Below are 17,589 nucleotides of genomic sequence, written 5' to 3' on the forward strand. Positions count from 1 at the left end.
CCATTGTAACTTACTAAGTGTTGCACTCTGCACTTTAACTTTTCCCATTCTTCTAATAATTTTCTAAAGCAAAAACAAACAAGTCTATTTACGTTATATTTTGTTCCAAATTAGTCTTTTCACTCACAACTGTAAATCCTTAACACAACACACTGTTTTTTTCACTGCACAACACTGTAAATTCCCGTACGGTCTGGTGGAGAAGTTCTTGCTGTTTATTCACTATCAGAGTCCGAGAGTATCACTGGCAGGTGACCTAGGGGTGCGTCGCTGGGTCGTGGTGATGGCGTGCCCACTGCAGACGACTCTGAAAACAGACGCAAACTCATGTCGAGCGGTGACTCCACCGTGGCTGATGTGCTGGGCTGTGGCTCGGAGCATGAGGGCCTGTCTTGGGGAGGCAACAGAGTGGAGCCATGGCTGGGCACAGCGGGGGTCACGGGCCTGAAAAAACTGTCAATTGCTGATTGACGCAAGGAACGACGATTCTGACGATTGATGATGCGCTGCCTGAAAGCACGCACTTCCTCCACAAGTCCCAAGGGCCCCATCTCCCTGTCGCAGTCCGGGTGTTCCAGGTAGTCTAGGACGTACTCTAGATGTTCCCGCAGTGCGCTCAGCTTGGGGATGGCTGGAGTAGTGTCATGCTGAGAGGAGTTCGCATCATTGTCGCCTTCCTCATCGGAATCTTCAAGCTCGGTACTGACACCTGCAACTGAAGACGCGACCTCGATATCAGACAATGTCTGATACCCAGGATCGCCCTCGTCGTCATCCAACAACTCATGAACATCGTCCACATCAACATCGTCACCGTGCGTACGTAGACGTGCATGGAAGTCATCCACGTCAAACCCTAGAAAATCGTATTCCACATCCGTTACGAGAAGCAGAAGAGACCAACCATTTTCCAGAGTCTTCACAGGGACTTCCTTCCATGCACTAGCCCAGTTGTACAGTGCAGACTTGATGTTGTAGCGGCAAAGGTTTTCCTAAGTCCGCTGGCCTCGTGTGTCCCGTCCCTCCCTGCGCTCATCCTCATCCTCGAGAACAACCAACACCTCGTCCAGGAACTTCCGTTGGTATAAGCGCTTTGTTGCCACGATCACTCCTTGGTCCATTGGTTGGATGAGAGCAGTCGTATTAGGTGGCAGAAACATGCATCTAATCCGGCCATTCTCAGCCACCAACTCCTTGTCGCATGGGTGGGCATGTGCATTGTCGAGGAGAAGGAGGGCCTTTATCTGGTCGCGCGGGATTCCCAGTGTCTTCGTCTGGTAATGGATGACCTCCTTGACGAAGTGGCAGTGGAACCAGTCTTTGAAGATCACTGCTGTAAACCATGCCTTCAAAGAATGGTATCAGACGACAGAAAGGACATCCATCACCCCACGAAGACACCGAGGCTGCTTTGCATGGCCAACAACAACGGGCTTAAGCCGGTGCATGCCGTTAGCATTGGCACAACACAAAGCAGATATCCGTTCCTTGGAGAGCTTGCGGCCAGGTACACGCTTCACCGTCTCCTCAGCTAGAGTGTTCGTTGGCAAAGAGCGATAGAATAGACCAGTTTCGTCAGCGTTGTAGACTTGACCGAGAGTGAGGCCCTCCCTGTCGATCAAGCCCTTCACCTTGTGGCGAAACTCGTCAACTCCATCCTCGTTAGCGTCCAAAGCTTCGCCATGAGCTTTACGGTTGGTAAGGCCATGCCTTAACTTGAATGCAAAGAGCCAACCCTCGGATGCCTTGAAGTCTAGGGCGTCGTGAAGCCTGGCGAACTTCTCAGCAGCAGCCTTCAGCTCCGTTCCACGTACCATCACACCAGCAGCACGTTGCTGTTGATACCAAATCAAAGTGGAGTGGTCGATTTCAGCAAACTTGGGAGTAAACATCACCTTCCTCTCCACATTGCGTTTGCTTCTCGACGAGAAGTCAGCCGTGTACTGCATGAGTTTGTCTCGGGATCTCTTAATATCGAACAAAGTCGATCGGGCCAGGTTGAACTCGCGGAAAATGCGGGAAGAAGACCACCCCAAATCTACTTTTTCCAATATCTCCCGTTTCTTCTCCAAAGTCAACACCACTCTCTTCCTTTTCTTAGGGGGCGGGGCCATCATCATACACACTAAGAGGAGGCCCGAGAGCAGCAGGAGTGCCTGCAGCAGGTAAGGCACCACCACAAAAGCGAGCATGTGGGCAGTCGTAACAACGAGCGTGCACTTGCGGCGAGAGACAGGCGGAAAGTGGGGAGGATGCAGCGGCGCTCTATCGGACGTCGGAGGAATGACGCGCCACAACAAAGCTCTCCCGCGCTGCGCGCGGCAAGTTCAAATTACGGGCGGGAAAAATTCGTTTTTTTTTTTTTGGGGGGGGGGGGGGGGTTTCGGACCATTTTGGGAATATTGGATCCCGGGACGATTATGTCAGGTTAGTGGGGATGTTCGGATGTTGGGCGTCCGGATATTAGAGTGATTACTGTATATATATATATATATATACATATATATATATATATATATATATACACACAGTACCCTCGTGTCCAACACGGTAATATTGTCATGCATGGGTCATGTGTTGGACCAAAAACGTGTTGGACTAACAATAGAGCTTATGGGAAAAAATGAATTGTCAGCAACTCTCGGAAAAGTCACCCTAAATATCTACCATATACCTATACATATATTGGTACTATTGTAATTATAATAATGGTACTGTGCTATGAATGATAACTAACCTTTTAGGATAGTGTTGGTGGGCTTGCTGGGAATGGAAGGTGGTATCCAAGGCTGTAGGTAGTCCTACTGGGTCCCCGGAGGATGGCTGCTGGCGTCACTAGCGGGTAATGGCTGTTGCTCCTCCTCAACCTCCCTCATAAATCCTTCGAAATCACACTCAAAATCACTATCTTCGTCCACAGCCATGGAAGGTCCTGTTTCTGCCTGTCCTAGCACTGTAATCCTCGGCAAAGTGCATGCTTCTCACACTGTTGCAAGAGCCCTGTCTCATGACTGTGGAAAGTGATCGCTGTCGCTGACTCAGCAGAGAATAAGGAGAAGCAACTTTGTTTATAAACTGGTACACACGCCGATGAGAAGGGTTTCAAAACAATTGATATTTATTCTAAAATATTAATATGTATTCAGTGTCAGGCTAAATGTTCAATGTTGTAGTACGATACATTCTCTGTCGAGTCGCCTGGGTTTTGGTCACACTGTTTTGCCCATCGTATCCTCGGCAGGAATCCATCCAGATGAATTCCAAGTGCCCGTGGTATCGTCGGCAATTTTACCACGTTACCGTTCCGATTTACCATCGTATCCTCGGCAAACCTGGTATGAAGTGCCGTGTGATAGCCTTCGGCTGCCAGGATCTTGTCTTAGTTTTTTATTATGATCACGTTGGCTTCATTCATGTCACAGGCCTTGGCAATGTCAACTTTCCTCTCCCCTTTCTTCTTCCTCTCGATGCTTTCTAGCTTGGTGGCCTGAGGGAGGTGCCGACTCTTCTTGGGGTTCTCAGAAGGCTTCCTAGGCATCGTGAGCAGGGTAAAATGCAGTAACAAGGGCAGAAAATGCAGCAAGAAAAAAGCACCTTCCAATGCAATTGTGCGACTGAGTGGCGCCGTGGCGGGAGAAATTTAAACAAAGCATCACATGACATCAGAAGCGTTTTTAATTGGGCGGCATCACGATAGCAGGTGGGGAAGGCTACTTGATCAGAAGTTTTCATTGGCTATCATCACCATGGGAATGTCCAGTATGACCATGTTGGACCCGGGGTGATCGTCCTAGAGTGAACTCTGCGGATTTCGCCCACTTCTCGGAGCTCTGTGCGTGTTATGCTAACACACTCGTGTTGCAGTAATTAAATCGTATTAAATAATACTAATTAATTGCTCTCCGTGCTGGACCCGAATCGTGCTGGACTAACGCGTGTTGGACGCGAGGGTACTGTATATATATATATATATATATATATACACAGTACCCTCGCGTCCAACACGGTAATACTGTCATGCATGGGTCACGTGTTGGACCAAGAACGTGTTGGACTAACAATACAGCTTATGGGGAAAAATGAATTATGTCAGCAACCCTAGGAAAAGTCACCCTAAATACCTACCATATACCTATACATATACTGGTACTATTGTAATTATAATAAATGATACTGTGCTATGAATGATAACTAACCTTTTAGGATAGTGTTGGTGGGCTTGCTGGGAATGGAAGGTGGTATCCAAGGCTGTAAGTATTCCTACTGGGTCCCCGGAGGACGGCTGCTGGCGTCACTAGCAGATAATGGCTGTTGCTCCTTCTCAACCTCCCTCATAAATCCTTCGAAATCACACTCAAAATCACTATCTTCGTCCACAGCAATGGAAGGTCCCGCTTCTGTCTGTCCTAGCACTCTGTAATCCTCGCCAAAGGGCATGCTTCTCACACTGTTGCCAGAGCCCCGTCTCGTGACTGTGGAAAGTGATCGCTGTCGCTGACTCGGTAGAGAATAAGGAGAAGCAACTTTGTTTATCAACTGGTACACACGCCGATGAGAAGGGTTTCAAAACGATTGATATTTATTCTAAAATATTAATATGTATTCAGTGTCAGGCTAAATGTTCAATGCTGTAGTACGATACATTCTCTGTCAAGTTGCCTGGGTTTTGGTCACACAGTTTTGCCCGTCGTATCCTCGGCAGGAATCCATCCAGATGAATTCCAAATGTCTGTGGTATCGTCGGCGATTTTACCACGTTACCGTTCCGATTTACCATCGTATCCTTGGCAAACTTGGTATGAAGTGCCGTGTGATAGCCTTCGGCTGCCAGGATCTTCTCTTGCTTTTTTATTATGGTCCTCACGTTGGCTTCATTCATGTCGTAGGCCTTGGCAATGTCAACTTTCCTCTCCCCTTTCTTCTTCCTCTCGATGCTTTCTAGCTTGGTGGCCTGAGGGAGGTGCCGAAGCTTTCCTGGGGTTCTCAAAAGGCTTCCTAGGCATCGTGAGCAGGGTAAAATGCAGTAACAAGGGCAGAAAATGCAGCAAGAAAAAAGCACCTTCCAATGCGAATTATGCGACTGAGTGGCGCTGTGGCGGGAGAAATTTAAACAAAACCACGCGACAGCAGAAGCGTTTTTAATTGGGCGGCATCATGATCACGTCACGATAGCGGGCGGGGAAGGCTACTTGATCAGAAGTTTTCATAGGCTATCATCATCGTGGGAATGTCCAGTATGACCGTGTTGGACCGGGGGTGATCGAGCTAGAGGTGAACTCTGCGGATTTCGCCCACTTCTCGGAGCTCTGTGCGTGTTATGCTAACACAGTTGTATTGCAGTAATTAAATTGTATTAAATAATACTAATTATTTGCTCTCCGTGCTGGACGTGAATCGTGCTGGACTAACGCGTGTTGGATGCGAGGGTACTATGTATATATATATATATATATACCCCTCCTGGGGGTAGGTGGGTTTTTCAAGCATACTTCCCCAGTGTTCCTGCTTGTCGTAAAAGGCGACTAAAAGGGTTGGCGGAGGGTTAGTGCCCCTCCCCGGAAAACAACTAACTAAAAAAACAAACAGTAAGCCTCGGACAAGGACTGACCAAACGATGATGACCAAGGACCGGACAAAGGACATGCTTATCGGAACGTGGAATGTAAGGGGAGCAAATGATGGGGTGAAAGAGAGAGAGAGATTGTCCAGGTGCTTGACGGTGCGAAAGTGGATGTATGTGGAATAACTGAAACAAAATGGAGAGGAGAAAGTGTGAGAGAATGGGGTATATGTGCAGGAGTAGGTGAGAATGAGAGGGCAAAGGAAGGAGTATGAATAGTTGTGAGTAAATGATGGAAGAAGAGCATAAGACAGTATGGATCAGTTGAGTCAAGGATTGTGTGGGTAAAGTTGAAAGTTGGAATACAAATGTGGGCGATTGTGTGTGTGTAGGCGCCAACGCAAGATCGTGCTAGAAGAGTGAGAGAAGAGTTCTGGACAAATGTAGAAGAGTGCATGGAAAAGTTTGGAAGAAATGAGAGAGTGTTTTTGATCGGTGATATGAATGGTAAAGTTGGGAATGAGAAGGTGGATGGAATAGTTGGTGAGTGGGGCATGCCTGCTGAGATAGATGAGAATGGCAGTGCGTTAGTGGACATTTGTGCTGGGCGGGGGTTGGTGATAGCCAATACCCTCTTCAGGCATAAAATGATCCACAGGTATACATGGCAAATGATGAGAAGGGTGGGTGGTGAACTGAATGAAAGGAAGGCAATGATTGATTAGGTGTGTGTGGATGAAAAGATGCGAAGAGGTGTAATGGATGCAAGAGCGTATAGAGGTTGGGGGAGTGGACTTTCTGACCACTACTTGGTGGTGGCCAGAATTAGGATTCAAGTAAGATGGAGGAACAGAAGAAGGGAAAGACGAGAGGAAGTAGTTGCAAGAAGAGTGGAAAGGTTACAAGACGATGAGAAAAAGGCAGAGTATAAGAGAGAAGTGGAGGAACAATTGGGCAAATATGAATTGGAGCAGATGGGAGACGTGGAAGGTGTGAGTAAGATATTTACAGAAGAAATATGTGCAGCATGTGATGTGGTGTGTGGAAGGAAGAGGAGATGGAGGGGGGTGCAAGGAACAGCGTGGTGGACTGAAGAGGTGAGACAGGCTGTGGCACAAAAGAAGAAAGCATACAATGAATGGATGAGAAACAGGGGTGTGGAAGAAGTTGAGAGGTGGAAGAGAGAGTTATATGTAGAAAGAGAGTGGTGAAAAGGTTAGTAAGAGAGAGTAAGAAGAGAGTGGATGAGGAATTTGGAAGGAATTTGAGTGTAAAGTGGAGGAACTGTAAGAAAATGTTCTGGAAGGAGGTGAAAAGAGTAAGACAGGATGGAAGTGAAGTTAGCAGGGGAGTGAAAGATAAAAATGGTAGATTACTAGTGGAGAAGGGAGAAAAAGTGAGCAGATGGAGAGAACACTTTAAGAAATTCTTCAACACAGAGGATGGAAGTAATACGAGTATAAGTGGCTGGGGAATGGCTGGGAGAGGGAGGGAGGTGAGAAGACAGGAAGAAATCAGTAGGATAGAAGTTGTGGAAGCAATGAAGAAAGATAAATTGGGGAAAGCCCCAGGAATTGATGGAGTGTGTGGTGAAATGCTGAAGCATGGGGGAGAGATAGTAGAAGAATGGATGTGGAAGATGTGAAGATTGGCCTGGGAGGAAGGTAAAGTCCCTGAGGATTGGAAGTCAGGTATAATTATTCCCTTGTACAAAGGAAAAGGGGAAAAAGAAGTGTGTGGTAATCATAGGGGCATTTGTCTTCTTAGTATAATAGGAAAAGTGTATGGTAGGATACTTATTGACAGAGTTAGAGAAAGAACAGAGAAATTAGTCGGAGAAGAACAGGGAGGCTTTAGGAAGGGAAGAGGTTGTGTAGATCAGATATTCATTCTTAGTTCTTTAGTGGAAAAGTTTCTAGAGAAGGGAAGGAAGTTGTATGTGGCTTTCATGGATTTGGAGAAAGCAAATGACAGGGTGGACAGACAAGGATTGTGGAAAATGTTAAGAATATATGGAGTAGATGGGAAGTTATTGAATGCTGTGAAGAGTATGTACGATGGTGCGAAGGCTGCAGTGCGCGTGGATGGTGAACTAAGTGAATTTTTCTCTTTGAAAGTTGGGTTGAAACAGGGATGTGTCATGTCTCCATGGTTGTTCAATCTTTACATGGATGGGGTAATAAAAGAGGTACAAGGTAGGGTAGTGGATGTTGGAGTGGCCCTGGTGAGAGAGGATAGTGTTTGGAAACTCCCTGTACTGTTGTTTGCAGATGATACTGTGTTGTTGAGTGAAGACGAAGGGGAGCTGCAAGGCTTGGTGGATGAGTCTGGGAGTGTGTGTAAGAAACAGAATCTAAAGGTGAATGTAGGGAAGAGTAAAGTGATGGTCTTTGAGAGAGGTGAAGTCAGCGAATGTACAGCAAGGGTGGATGGTGAGGAATTGGAAAATGTGAGTACGTTTAAGTACTTGGGTAGTGTGATGAGTAAGGATGGAGGTTTGGAGGGTGAAGTGTTTGAAAGGGTACAGCAGGGAAGAAAGGTTGCTGGTTCTTTGAAAGCAGTGATACGAAACAGGGAAGTGAGCATGGAAGTGAAAAAGTTACTACATGACAGTATTGTGATACCAACTCTAATGTATGGAAGTGAAGCTTGGACGTTGTTGGAAGGACACAAGTCAAGAGTGACAGCAGTGGAAATGAGATATTTAAGAGGAGCCTGTGGAGTCACATGGAAAGACTGGCTGACGGATGAGGATATAAAGGAGCGTTGTGGTGTGGATGTGGATGTGATAGGAAGTGATATGAGGAACACACTGAGGTGGTTTGGCCATGTGGAGAGGATGGAGGGTGAAAGAGTGACGACGAGAGTGTATGTGAGTGATGCGGAGGGGGGAAGAGGGAGGGGGAGGCCGAGGATGAGATGGAGGGATGGGGTGGAGAGGTATATGAGAGAGGGGGGTGTGAGTTGGCAGCAGGACAGTGAAATGGCGGGGGACAGGGCGATTTGGAGGCGATTTTTTTGTGGTCACCCCAAATGGGATTGAGGCGTCTGGCAATAGATAGATAGATATATATATATATATATATATATATATATATATATATAATATACAGTACAGTATCAGTAATCCCTGTACTCTCCGTACGCCCACTTTCCGGACACCCCACTTACCAGACATTATGCGCCAGGATCTTCGGAACCCAAAAATGGCCAAAAAAAGAAAAAAATCCCAAAAACATCCGAATTTTTTCCCACCCGTAATTTGAAATTGGCATCGGAATGTTGCCTTGTGTTTATGTTTTGCGTGTTGAAGTTTTGCTGTGCAGAAATGTATTTGTAAGTTATAACTTTAAGTAAACCTTCTAACCACTTAAAGTGCTTCATATTGATTACCAATGGCAGATAACAGAAAAACACCACATTTAGGGGGTCTAAGGAGCAAAATAAGGAGCAGTTAAACTTACACGGTTTCGCGTCGAACGCGCCACGGTTGGAACGAAACCCTCGCATTAGGGGCGAGTTTGCTGTGTATATATATATATATATATATATATATATATATTTATATATATATATATATACTGTATATATATATATATATATTTATTTATATTTATGTATATATATATATATATATATATATATATATATATATATATTTATATTTATTTATATATATATATATATATATATATATCATCATCATCATCATTAGCCGTTTCAGTATCCGCTGCAGGACCGGCCTATCCCAACCGAAGTCGGGACGATACAGCCAATGTATCTCTATCAAGTGGCTTAGGCTGTCTGGTAGAGATTGTATGTACTGTAGGGTGAGAAGTGCTTGTAAGTGTAATTGTAGTGTTGGAGTGGCTTTGGATGTGTGTGTAGTCTGTGAACCAAGTGTAATCGGCCCACGCAAGCCGACTGGGTGCAAGCATACTTTACAGAAAGCGACACTGGTTCAACCACAGCACCCCTTGTGTCCGCCAATGCAGTACGTGGCCGGATGAACACTCCCAAAGTTTATTACCCTGGCGGGGTGCGAACCCTGGTCCACCCGTGTACGAGACGCACACTCTACCACTGTATCACAGAGGCTCCATGTATATATATATATATATATATATTGTATAAACTTCACACAAAATATTGAGAGCATCAGCTTTCACACTAGCTATTGCCAAGTGATTTTATTCAGCTTTGAAAGTTTCTTGAACTCATAACATAAGAAGCAATCTCCATTCTCCAGTAACCTGACAACTATGATGGCAGCCTATTTACCTTACTCTGGCTACCTTCAGATGCTCAAAAAAAAGGGTTTCTCTCTAAACGTTCTGCTGTACTTACCAGAATGGGCAGATAGTCGTGAAAATGCTCTTGAGTGAGGCCGTACTCTAAAAGGCACCGGCCCTTTGTAGTTGGGCAGCATGATCTTGATCTGATCTGGATCAGAAGGATTGAACTGGACCCGGTGTGGTGCATATTTGAAGGTTCCAAATTTTTCCCTTAATTTTGATATATGTTCATTAACCTGTGAATGAAAAAAATATATTAGAGAAAAAAAGGGGGGGAGGGGGGCAACTAATAATGCAATGTGCATACATACACTTTGTAAGGCCATTTTCCAAGCTTGCATGGATTAGCCTAATGACTGCTTTCCAGTCAGCATGATCTACAGCAAGTTAGTTAGGTGTCCCTTCTCAGGACCTCATCCTGCATTTCCTAGCATTTCCTATGGCCTGCCTGCAAGAGATGTCACTTCCACATTAAAGTCTGTACAGTATTTCACTAAGTTACTTCCATGCATTTTCTCCATATGTCCAAAGCATATCAACTATCCATGTACAGTGATCCCTCGCCTATATCAACATTCATTATCAATGCAAGATGAAAATTCACGCTCCTGCTGTTATGGTGCATTTTTCGGCTAAAAAATAATGCTATCCTGCACCTCATTTGGGCCAAACCCAAGACACAAACACAGGTCCTGCACATCAACCCATGACACAATTGCACGCGTGAGCTGTTTTCACTCGCCAGGACCTTTTAGCTGTGAGTACTGTACTCACTTTTCATTCACTCACACTATCACTGCCGAGGAAGAAGACGAGTCCCATGAATCATTGTTCACACCCTGAAGGCTTGAACAGCAATAATCGGGGTCAATTGCTTGCCAAATTTTCAATTATGCAAAACTGTAATGCTCATTTCTGAGTTTCATAAACTTATGTTACAGTATTATCATTATGGATATCATACTCAAATAATTTTGAAATCACAGGAGTAGTATACAGCTGATGTTGGTATGACCAGTTTTTGTTTACAACCAAGTCCCCCAGTCAAGGTCACCAATTCCCTCACATTAGTTTACACAGCAGAAATATTTTTTCCGATTCACTTCCTCTTCTCCCTGGTTGTTTTCTATATTACACTAATAATTTTTGTAGTGGTAAATGCCTGTTTACAGATTACTTTGATTTCCTTGTTCTTTTTATCAATGTTCACCCCAACTCACTTGTGCTTGTTTATCAAGCATAATGGCAAACTTTCTAAAACCTACTCCAATCTACCAAATTTTTTTCTTCAAAGCTTAAGGTTATACATTCATACACTAGCCATACCAAACCTAAACTGTCTAACAAATGTAACTGAAACTAACTAAAAATTACCTAAGCTAACCACAACCAACCAGGCCAAACCTAACCTAACCTAACCAAGTCTAAACTAACTTTACTTAACCCGAGACGTCCCGTCAACGTATGGATACGTTGCAACATTTTGCATTTGCCAGTCCCGATGACGCACTGGTACGCTGCGCAATTGCAAAGTTCATAATTTGCACAATTTTCAATTTTCGCGCGTGATTTTTTGTATGTACAGTATACACGGGACACCTTCCTCTATTCCTCTACAAGATGCCAAGCAGGGACAATGCCTTACACCGCATAACCTCCCCCCCCCCCCTGCACGCCATTGTCTCGGCAATTCACCTGTTACCAGTGACCTGGCCAATAAAGACACTCAGGGCCAGAGTGATTCCCCAATCGATGACAATGTGGAGGACAAAGTTTACATAGCATTAGAGGAAGAAACAGTCAGAAATGATGATCAGGTAATGTGGCAAAAAAAGGTCAGGTATGGTGATGAGTTAGTGAGAGAAACAATGCTTATAATGCCTATATTACTGTTTGAAAATCAATATACTCTCGTACTACATATAAATTCGTACCAAGTAAATAAATACTGTTTACGAGTGGTGTGAAATAGTTACCCTCCCACAGAACTCGTTTTCTTTGGTGCCAACCTGTTAGAAAACCCAGTAAGGTAAGGAGGTACTGCTACCTGGATCGAGTATTTTAAACCTCAAGTGAGCGATTTCTCTATGAATTTTCGATGTTTCTCACCAAAAGTGGAGGTTTTAGCCACCCCCCCCTCCCCCCCAAGAAAAATGAAAATACCTCGGGATTTGGGGGTGTCGGAGGTGCGAAATAGCTCGGGATGTGACGGGTTAACCATAGCATGGTCCAAACTAACCTAACCTAACCAATGGTAACTTAACCAGATGCTGAAAAACTATAGCACTGCTCAATCTAACCTAACCTATCCAATGGTAAATTAACCAAATGCCAGAATAGCTTAAAACAGGTTAGATTACATTACAGTAATAATTTTGCATTACATTATTTATTCAAAGTGGAATTAAATGAACATACAAATTTTCCACTGTCACCTTACATCTGCTAGCTGGCAACTGGTTGACTTTGCTTACAATTTAGTTATGTATTTGTTACTGAACAATCACTCAATGCTCCATGTGTGCACATACCTAACCCACAGAATGCTTTGTTTACTGTTTACTTATGATGCAGTTAAGGCAATACACATTCATCAAAGTCAGCATTATTGAACTTAATAATTAATAAGTTCAATAATTAATAAGGCTTTCATGTGATGCGCTTCTGACAGCTGGTGGCTTTTGTACCAGTCAACTCAACCTGTAGGCCTATCCCAAACCATGACCTTCGTGTTGTGAAAAGGGCGATTTATTTTTTTGACACATTATTTTGGGGAAAAGTGTGCATTACATAGCAGGAAATAGGTTAGGTTATGAGAAGTTAGGTTTGGATAAATCAATAATGACAGGTAATTTTGTGCCAAAAATGGCATTCTAACAGGCATCCATCTGTCTTTGGAGCACCACATGATGCCGTCTGTCTTCAGTGCCACTGGGGATCGTAAACACCGTTTACCACCATAAATAAGAAAAAAAACATGGAAAAAAAACTTTAAGAATAGGTGTACTGGTAAGGCCTTGCTACTGCTTAAACTAAACCATATACAGTATTTACTTCAACAAATCAACAGTTAGGGTCAACGTGAGTGGCTGGTTGAGGGTTTGATGAGGTAAGTGTACCCAGCAACAAATTGAATATTCTCATTATTATGCCACTGGAAATTGCAAACACTGTTTACCACCAATGTGGCAATCGTTTACTACCATAAAAATAATAAGAAGAATATGGAAAACATACTTCAGGAATTGGAAGTGGACTGGTATCGTCTTGCTGCTGCTTCAACTAAACTGTACATTTACCTCAACGAATCGACGGTAGTGGTAGGTGGTGGCGACCATCATCCACTCACTTGATGTAGTGCTGCCTATTTCTTCCTTAGCTTTTATCATTCTTTTTCTGTGCCTGCCCTCTTCTCTTCCTATTTCTCCCATCTTTCCTGTCACTTCTTATTGCTTTTCTTTCCTTTACAGGTGGCTTTAAATTGAGTGACAAGCCAAATGGTTTCCTGTAAGCCAGGAAACCATTTACAACGCTGGGTGGTAACCATATAACCAAAACATACGTGCTCCCTACGTGTCAGCAAGTGGGTTAGTGGAGGGTTGGTGCCCCTCCCCGTAAAACAGATAACTCAAAGTCAAATCGCCACCCTTTACGGGATTATGGCTTCTGGGAATAGACAGATAGATAGATAGAATCTACGGTTGGGATGGCGAGTGGCTCGTCAAGGGTTCGATGAGGTACTATATGTACCCAGTACCAGATTAAATATTCTTCCTTATTATACCCTTGTCACTGTTTTCTATTATCCTAGCCATGCCTATGTATGCTTCTGATACTTACCATAACTTGATGTACTGTATTTAGTGGGTTTAAACTGTCATAAAAAGAGATAACTGTTTGAGCTCTGAGACTGTGGGACCAATGAGGACACATCCCATACGTTCCGTGTATTCGTTACTGTGCAATTCCGTTATTATACACCATGTTTGGTACCAATTATGTCCGATAACCAAGAAATCACTGTATTGTACATCACTTCACTAACAAAGCATCCTCTTGAAATCTGCCCTGGCTGTTCTATCCCTTAGTGTGGCATTACATTTCTGTCTCCACATTTCACCATGTTCAAATTTGACTTAGTTTCTTTTACTATCCACATTTTTGCTACCATCTGCATTCCACTCGGCACAAGCTTAGCATAAAAATTCCCACTCATTCAGTCCCATCACTATCAGCATGTGCAACAGCTTTCGGCCAATTCTGACTCATAACTGAGAGAGCTTCTGCACCATCCCCTACACTAACTGCTCTTTCCAAGTAGCATAACTCATTAACAACCTCTGGAAACATATTTATTATATAAGTTTCTTCCAGACCAAACCACATAATTTTCTTTTTTCACTGGTTGTATCTGTACCTTACAATTTACTTTTCATGTGACTACATCTTGTATGTGCCCAAACTATTTGCATTCCCCCACATTGTAAACTAATCATTAAACTCAGTAACCACTTTACCTACACCAATTTCCTCATTTGCATATCAAACACTTATAACTAGTTATACCTTGAAACCTACTCTTCATGCCACTACGTCTATGTACTCATCCTCCACACGCACCACACAAAACTGTGTTACTGCCACTGCCTTTCCTTGATCACTTTACACCAGTAAGCCTCAGTCCACCCTAAGAACTATGACCTTTGTCTTCCCCAATTCATTCTATGGCTCCTAGACTGCACAGAAGAGGTTTGAGGGTATGCACACGGACAGCAAAGGTTACCAACTAACCCTCCACTTCTTCAGTTTTTGATGTAACTTTCTCCCAATGCCAAGATATAAATTTTTCAGTCTTTCAATTCTGACATTTCTGGTCTTTTACCATTGGAATGGGTCAAATGCATCTGAAATTGATTACAAAAATTCTATTACCAATAAATAACAGTTGTTACAGCTTGTTTTTGCTCGGTGGCCACGTACTTAAAAGTATGGGAGACGGTAGAGAGGTGGCCTGCAGTCCGAACGGATCCAGGTTCAAATCCTCGCTGGGGCAGGGAACAATTTTAGGATCTAAATTCCATAAAGGCAAACTTTACTGACCTAGCAAAAGACATGCCGACATGTCATAACAGTATCCCCGCTAATACCAATACACCAGTCCTGTATGAAACAGCCCTAGCATGTATTCCATATGGATGGTGGGTGTTAGCACCAACCTGGTGACATCTGGAGGTGTATGGTATTAGGGAGGACTAGTGTCCTTTGGGAGCAGACTATGAAGCCTATGTCCCGAGTCAGACACACACACACACACATACTTTCTAACATTCTATAGAAGAAAAGTTCATATATACACTGAGACACATTAGAAAAGAAACATCAACACAGTACACTGAGAACTGTGTCATCTATCAATGCATAGTACAGAGAAAAATGTTGTATCACTGTCACAGAAAATGGTGTATTGTGAAAGTTAAGTGTTGAGGTGTATACTGTGGGACCCATACAATACCAAAATAGAGAAATTTCCCTGGGATTCATCATGCAGTTTTTTGTGGCGCTGACCAGACCGATACCTACAGCAGTTTAAGCCTGGTGAATTTTATGGCATAAATCAATGCCTCCGGAGGTCAAGGGGTTAAGATATTGAGAAAATTTTGGTAGTAATGTAAAATTCACAGACAATGACAAAACATTTAAGTGTCCTATGCATTTACTACTGAACTCTGAGAATACATCACAGATTGCAATGATGAATGCACTTATCCAAAATGTATATCAAACTCAGACTGCATTACTTACTGAAAATTCATTCAACTACCCACTAACAATAAGCTCATTAGAAACAACACTGTCCAGACAATCAGAATATTATATATTACCTCTTGTAGACAAGATTCAAGGGTTTTGTTACGATTTTTGAGTGGTGTTGGCATCTGCTCCGAGAAGAGGAAGCACTCTTTGATGGGCACCCACGACCTGCAAACAAAAATAATTATCAACTCTTACAGTTATCCCCATCCACTTTTCTCACTTACAGAGAGACTGCTGGTATGATGGGGTTAGAAAATATCAACAAATTTCTTCAGTATGATGTCTTCTTCAGTAATAATTCTGGTTACCCTCACAGTGCTGCAACTAATACGATTCACTGAGCCAATATATTGCTGATTTTGCATTTTTTCTGACCCAGTTATGTGGGCCTTGACCCCCTCCCTATCCCAACTAAACCCTTGATAAACTGACCTTACAATGCTATTCTTGGTATCTGATACATTTTCACACGATGTCATCCCATTGCATACTAAGGTGCAATTGTACCAAACTAATACCAATTTTTACTGTTGACATCGGCATATCAGATACAAATGGAAGAAACATTAATATGCCTTTTAGTCAAAATTTTGTTCATTGTTTAGCCTAATTCTGTGTAAATGCTGTTGCCTTGACACTGTTTTGCAACCTCATAAAGACCAGCCTTACTGGAAAACCATTAAAGACTGAATATTACAGTACATGGCCAAGTGGGGGTGGGGGGAGTAAATGACCAAGTGGGAGAGGGGAAAAAAAAAAAAATAAATAAATAAATAAATAAAATTAATGCAGTGAGTTCAGAGTGAGGCATACTGGGCCTACTGTACTGGCACTGTTTCAGTGTGGTGGCCATGTGGGTTTCTTGTAAATGGTGTGCACACACACTGTTGACGTAAGTGCAAACTGCCCAGAACCATTACTTCTTACATTCTTTATCTAGTCATATTTACAGTCATTCTTCTCACTGTTGTCTAAATAAAGATGTGATTTACTGCATGTAATATGGAAGAATGCACTAGATGCGGGCAATATGGGAAAGAAACTCAGCAAAAGAAAGGATGAATGACAGTTGGCAACTTCGTTGGGCTCAGCTTCTACAGCGAAACAATCCTTGGGGGGGGAAATCCATCACCCAATCCTATGTTGCTCCATGAGGAGTGTAGGAGCTCAGGGCTAGGCAAGTTGGTCCTGACATTTAAGATGAGAGTGACCAGCCTCACTCATCCCTGAGTGGCATTGCGTGAGCACTAAACCCCAACCATCACTTGGATAGAAACCTACACAGACTCAATCCCACTGAAGCACCTTAATTACCCACTAAACCACCAGGTGCCATAATTTGGTTATATGGTTACCACCCAGTGTAGTAAATGGTTTCCTGGTGTACATGAAACCATTGGGCTTGTCACTCAGTGTGAAGTCACCTATAGGCATGAAGGAATGGAAGACAGAAGAGGGAGTGTAGTCACTCGTACGCAGAAGCAACTTTGCCTTCATAACTAAAGGAAAGACTGTAAATCTGAGAGAGAGTGTGAATGTTTTCTGTTGGCGTGCATGTGTGGCTGACTATGTGTAAGCTACTAGTGCTTGTGTGCATAAATGATGCCCAGCTTTGAGTGTAACTTCAGAATGAATATTCAGCATGGGAGGACATACTGTGACCAAAAAGCATTGCTCCCTTAAACCACAGAACCTTCAATGCTCAGCTTTTCTATGCAAATAAAGATAAACTTGACTGAATACTGCCTTAAAATCTAGAAAAGCTTTAGTGTGTGTAATGTGAGCCACTACAGTACATTATAAGGTACTACCTATGTATATGGCTGGCAAACACTGTACTACAGTATTTAGCCATTCAAGCTTTAATTCATGGAATAGGATTTTAGTCAAGATACATATGAATGACAATCCTTGACTGCT

The 17,589-nt window shown here is 43.2% G+C and overlaps 1 protein-coding gene across 1 annotated transcript in view; it reads right to left on the reverse strand.

The window, feature by feature from the left end:
* Window positions 1-17,589, reverse strand: part of Zmynd8 (Zinc finger MYND-type containing 8) — a 181,857-nt gene that overhangs the window by 40,549 nt on the left and 123,719 nt on the right. The window contains exons 7-8 of the mRNA XM_080274703.1: window positions 15,738-15,834; window positions 9,908-10,091 (exon numbers count right to left, since the gene is read on the reverse strand). Coding sequence (XP_080130829.1) covers window positions 9,908-10,091; window positions 15,738-15,834 — 281 coding nt within the window. The remainder of the gene's footprint in view (window positions 1-9,907; window positions 10,092-15,737; window positions 15,835-17,589) is intronic.

The sequence above is a fragment of the Coenobita brevimanus genome, chromosome 59 (assembly GCF_032717465.1).
Source record: "Coenobita brevimanus isolate Jiangsu-jjx chromosome 59, ASM3271746v2, whole genome shotgun sequence".
NCBI classification, from domain to species: domain Eukaryota; kingdom Metazoa; phylum Arthropoda; class Malacostraca; order Decapoda; family Coenobitidae; genus Coenobita; species Coenobita brevimanus.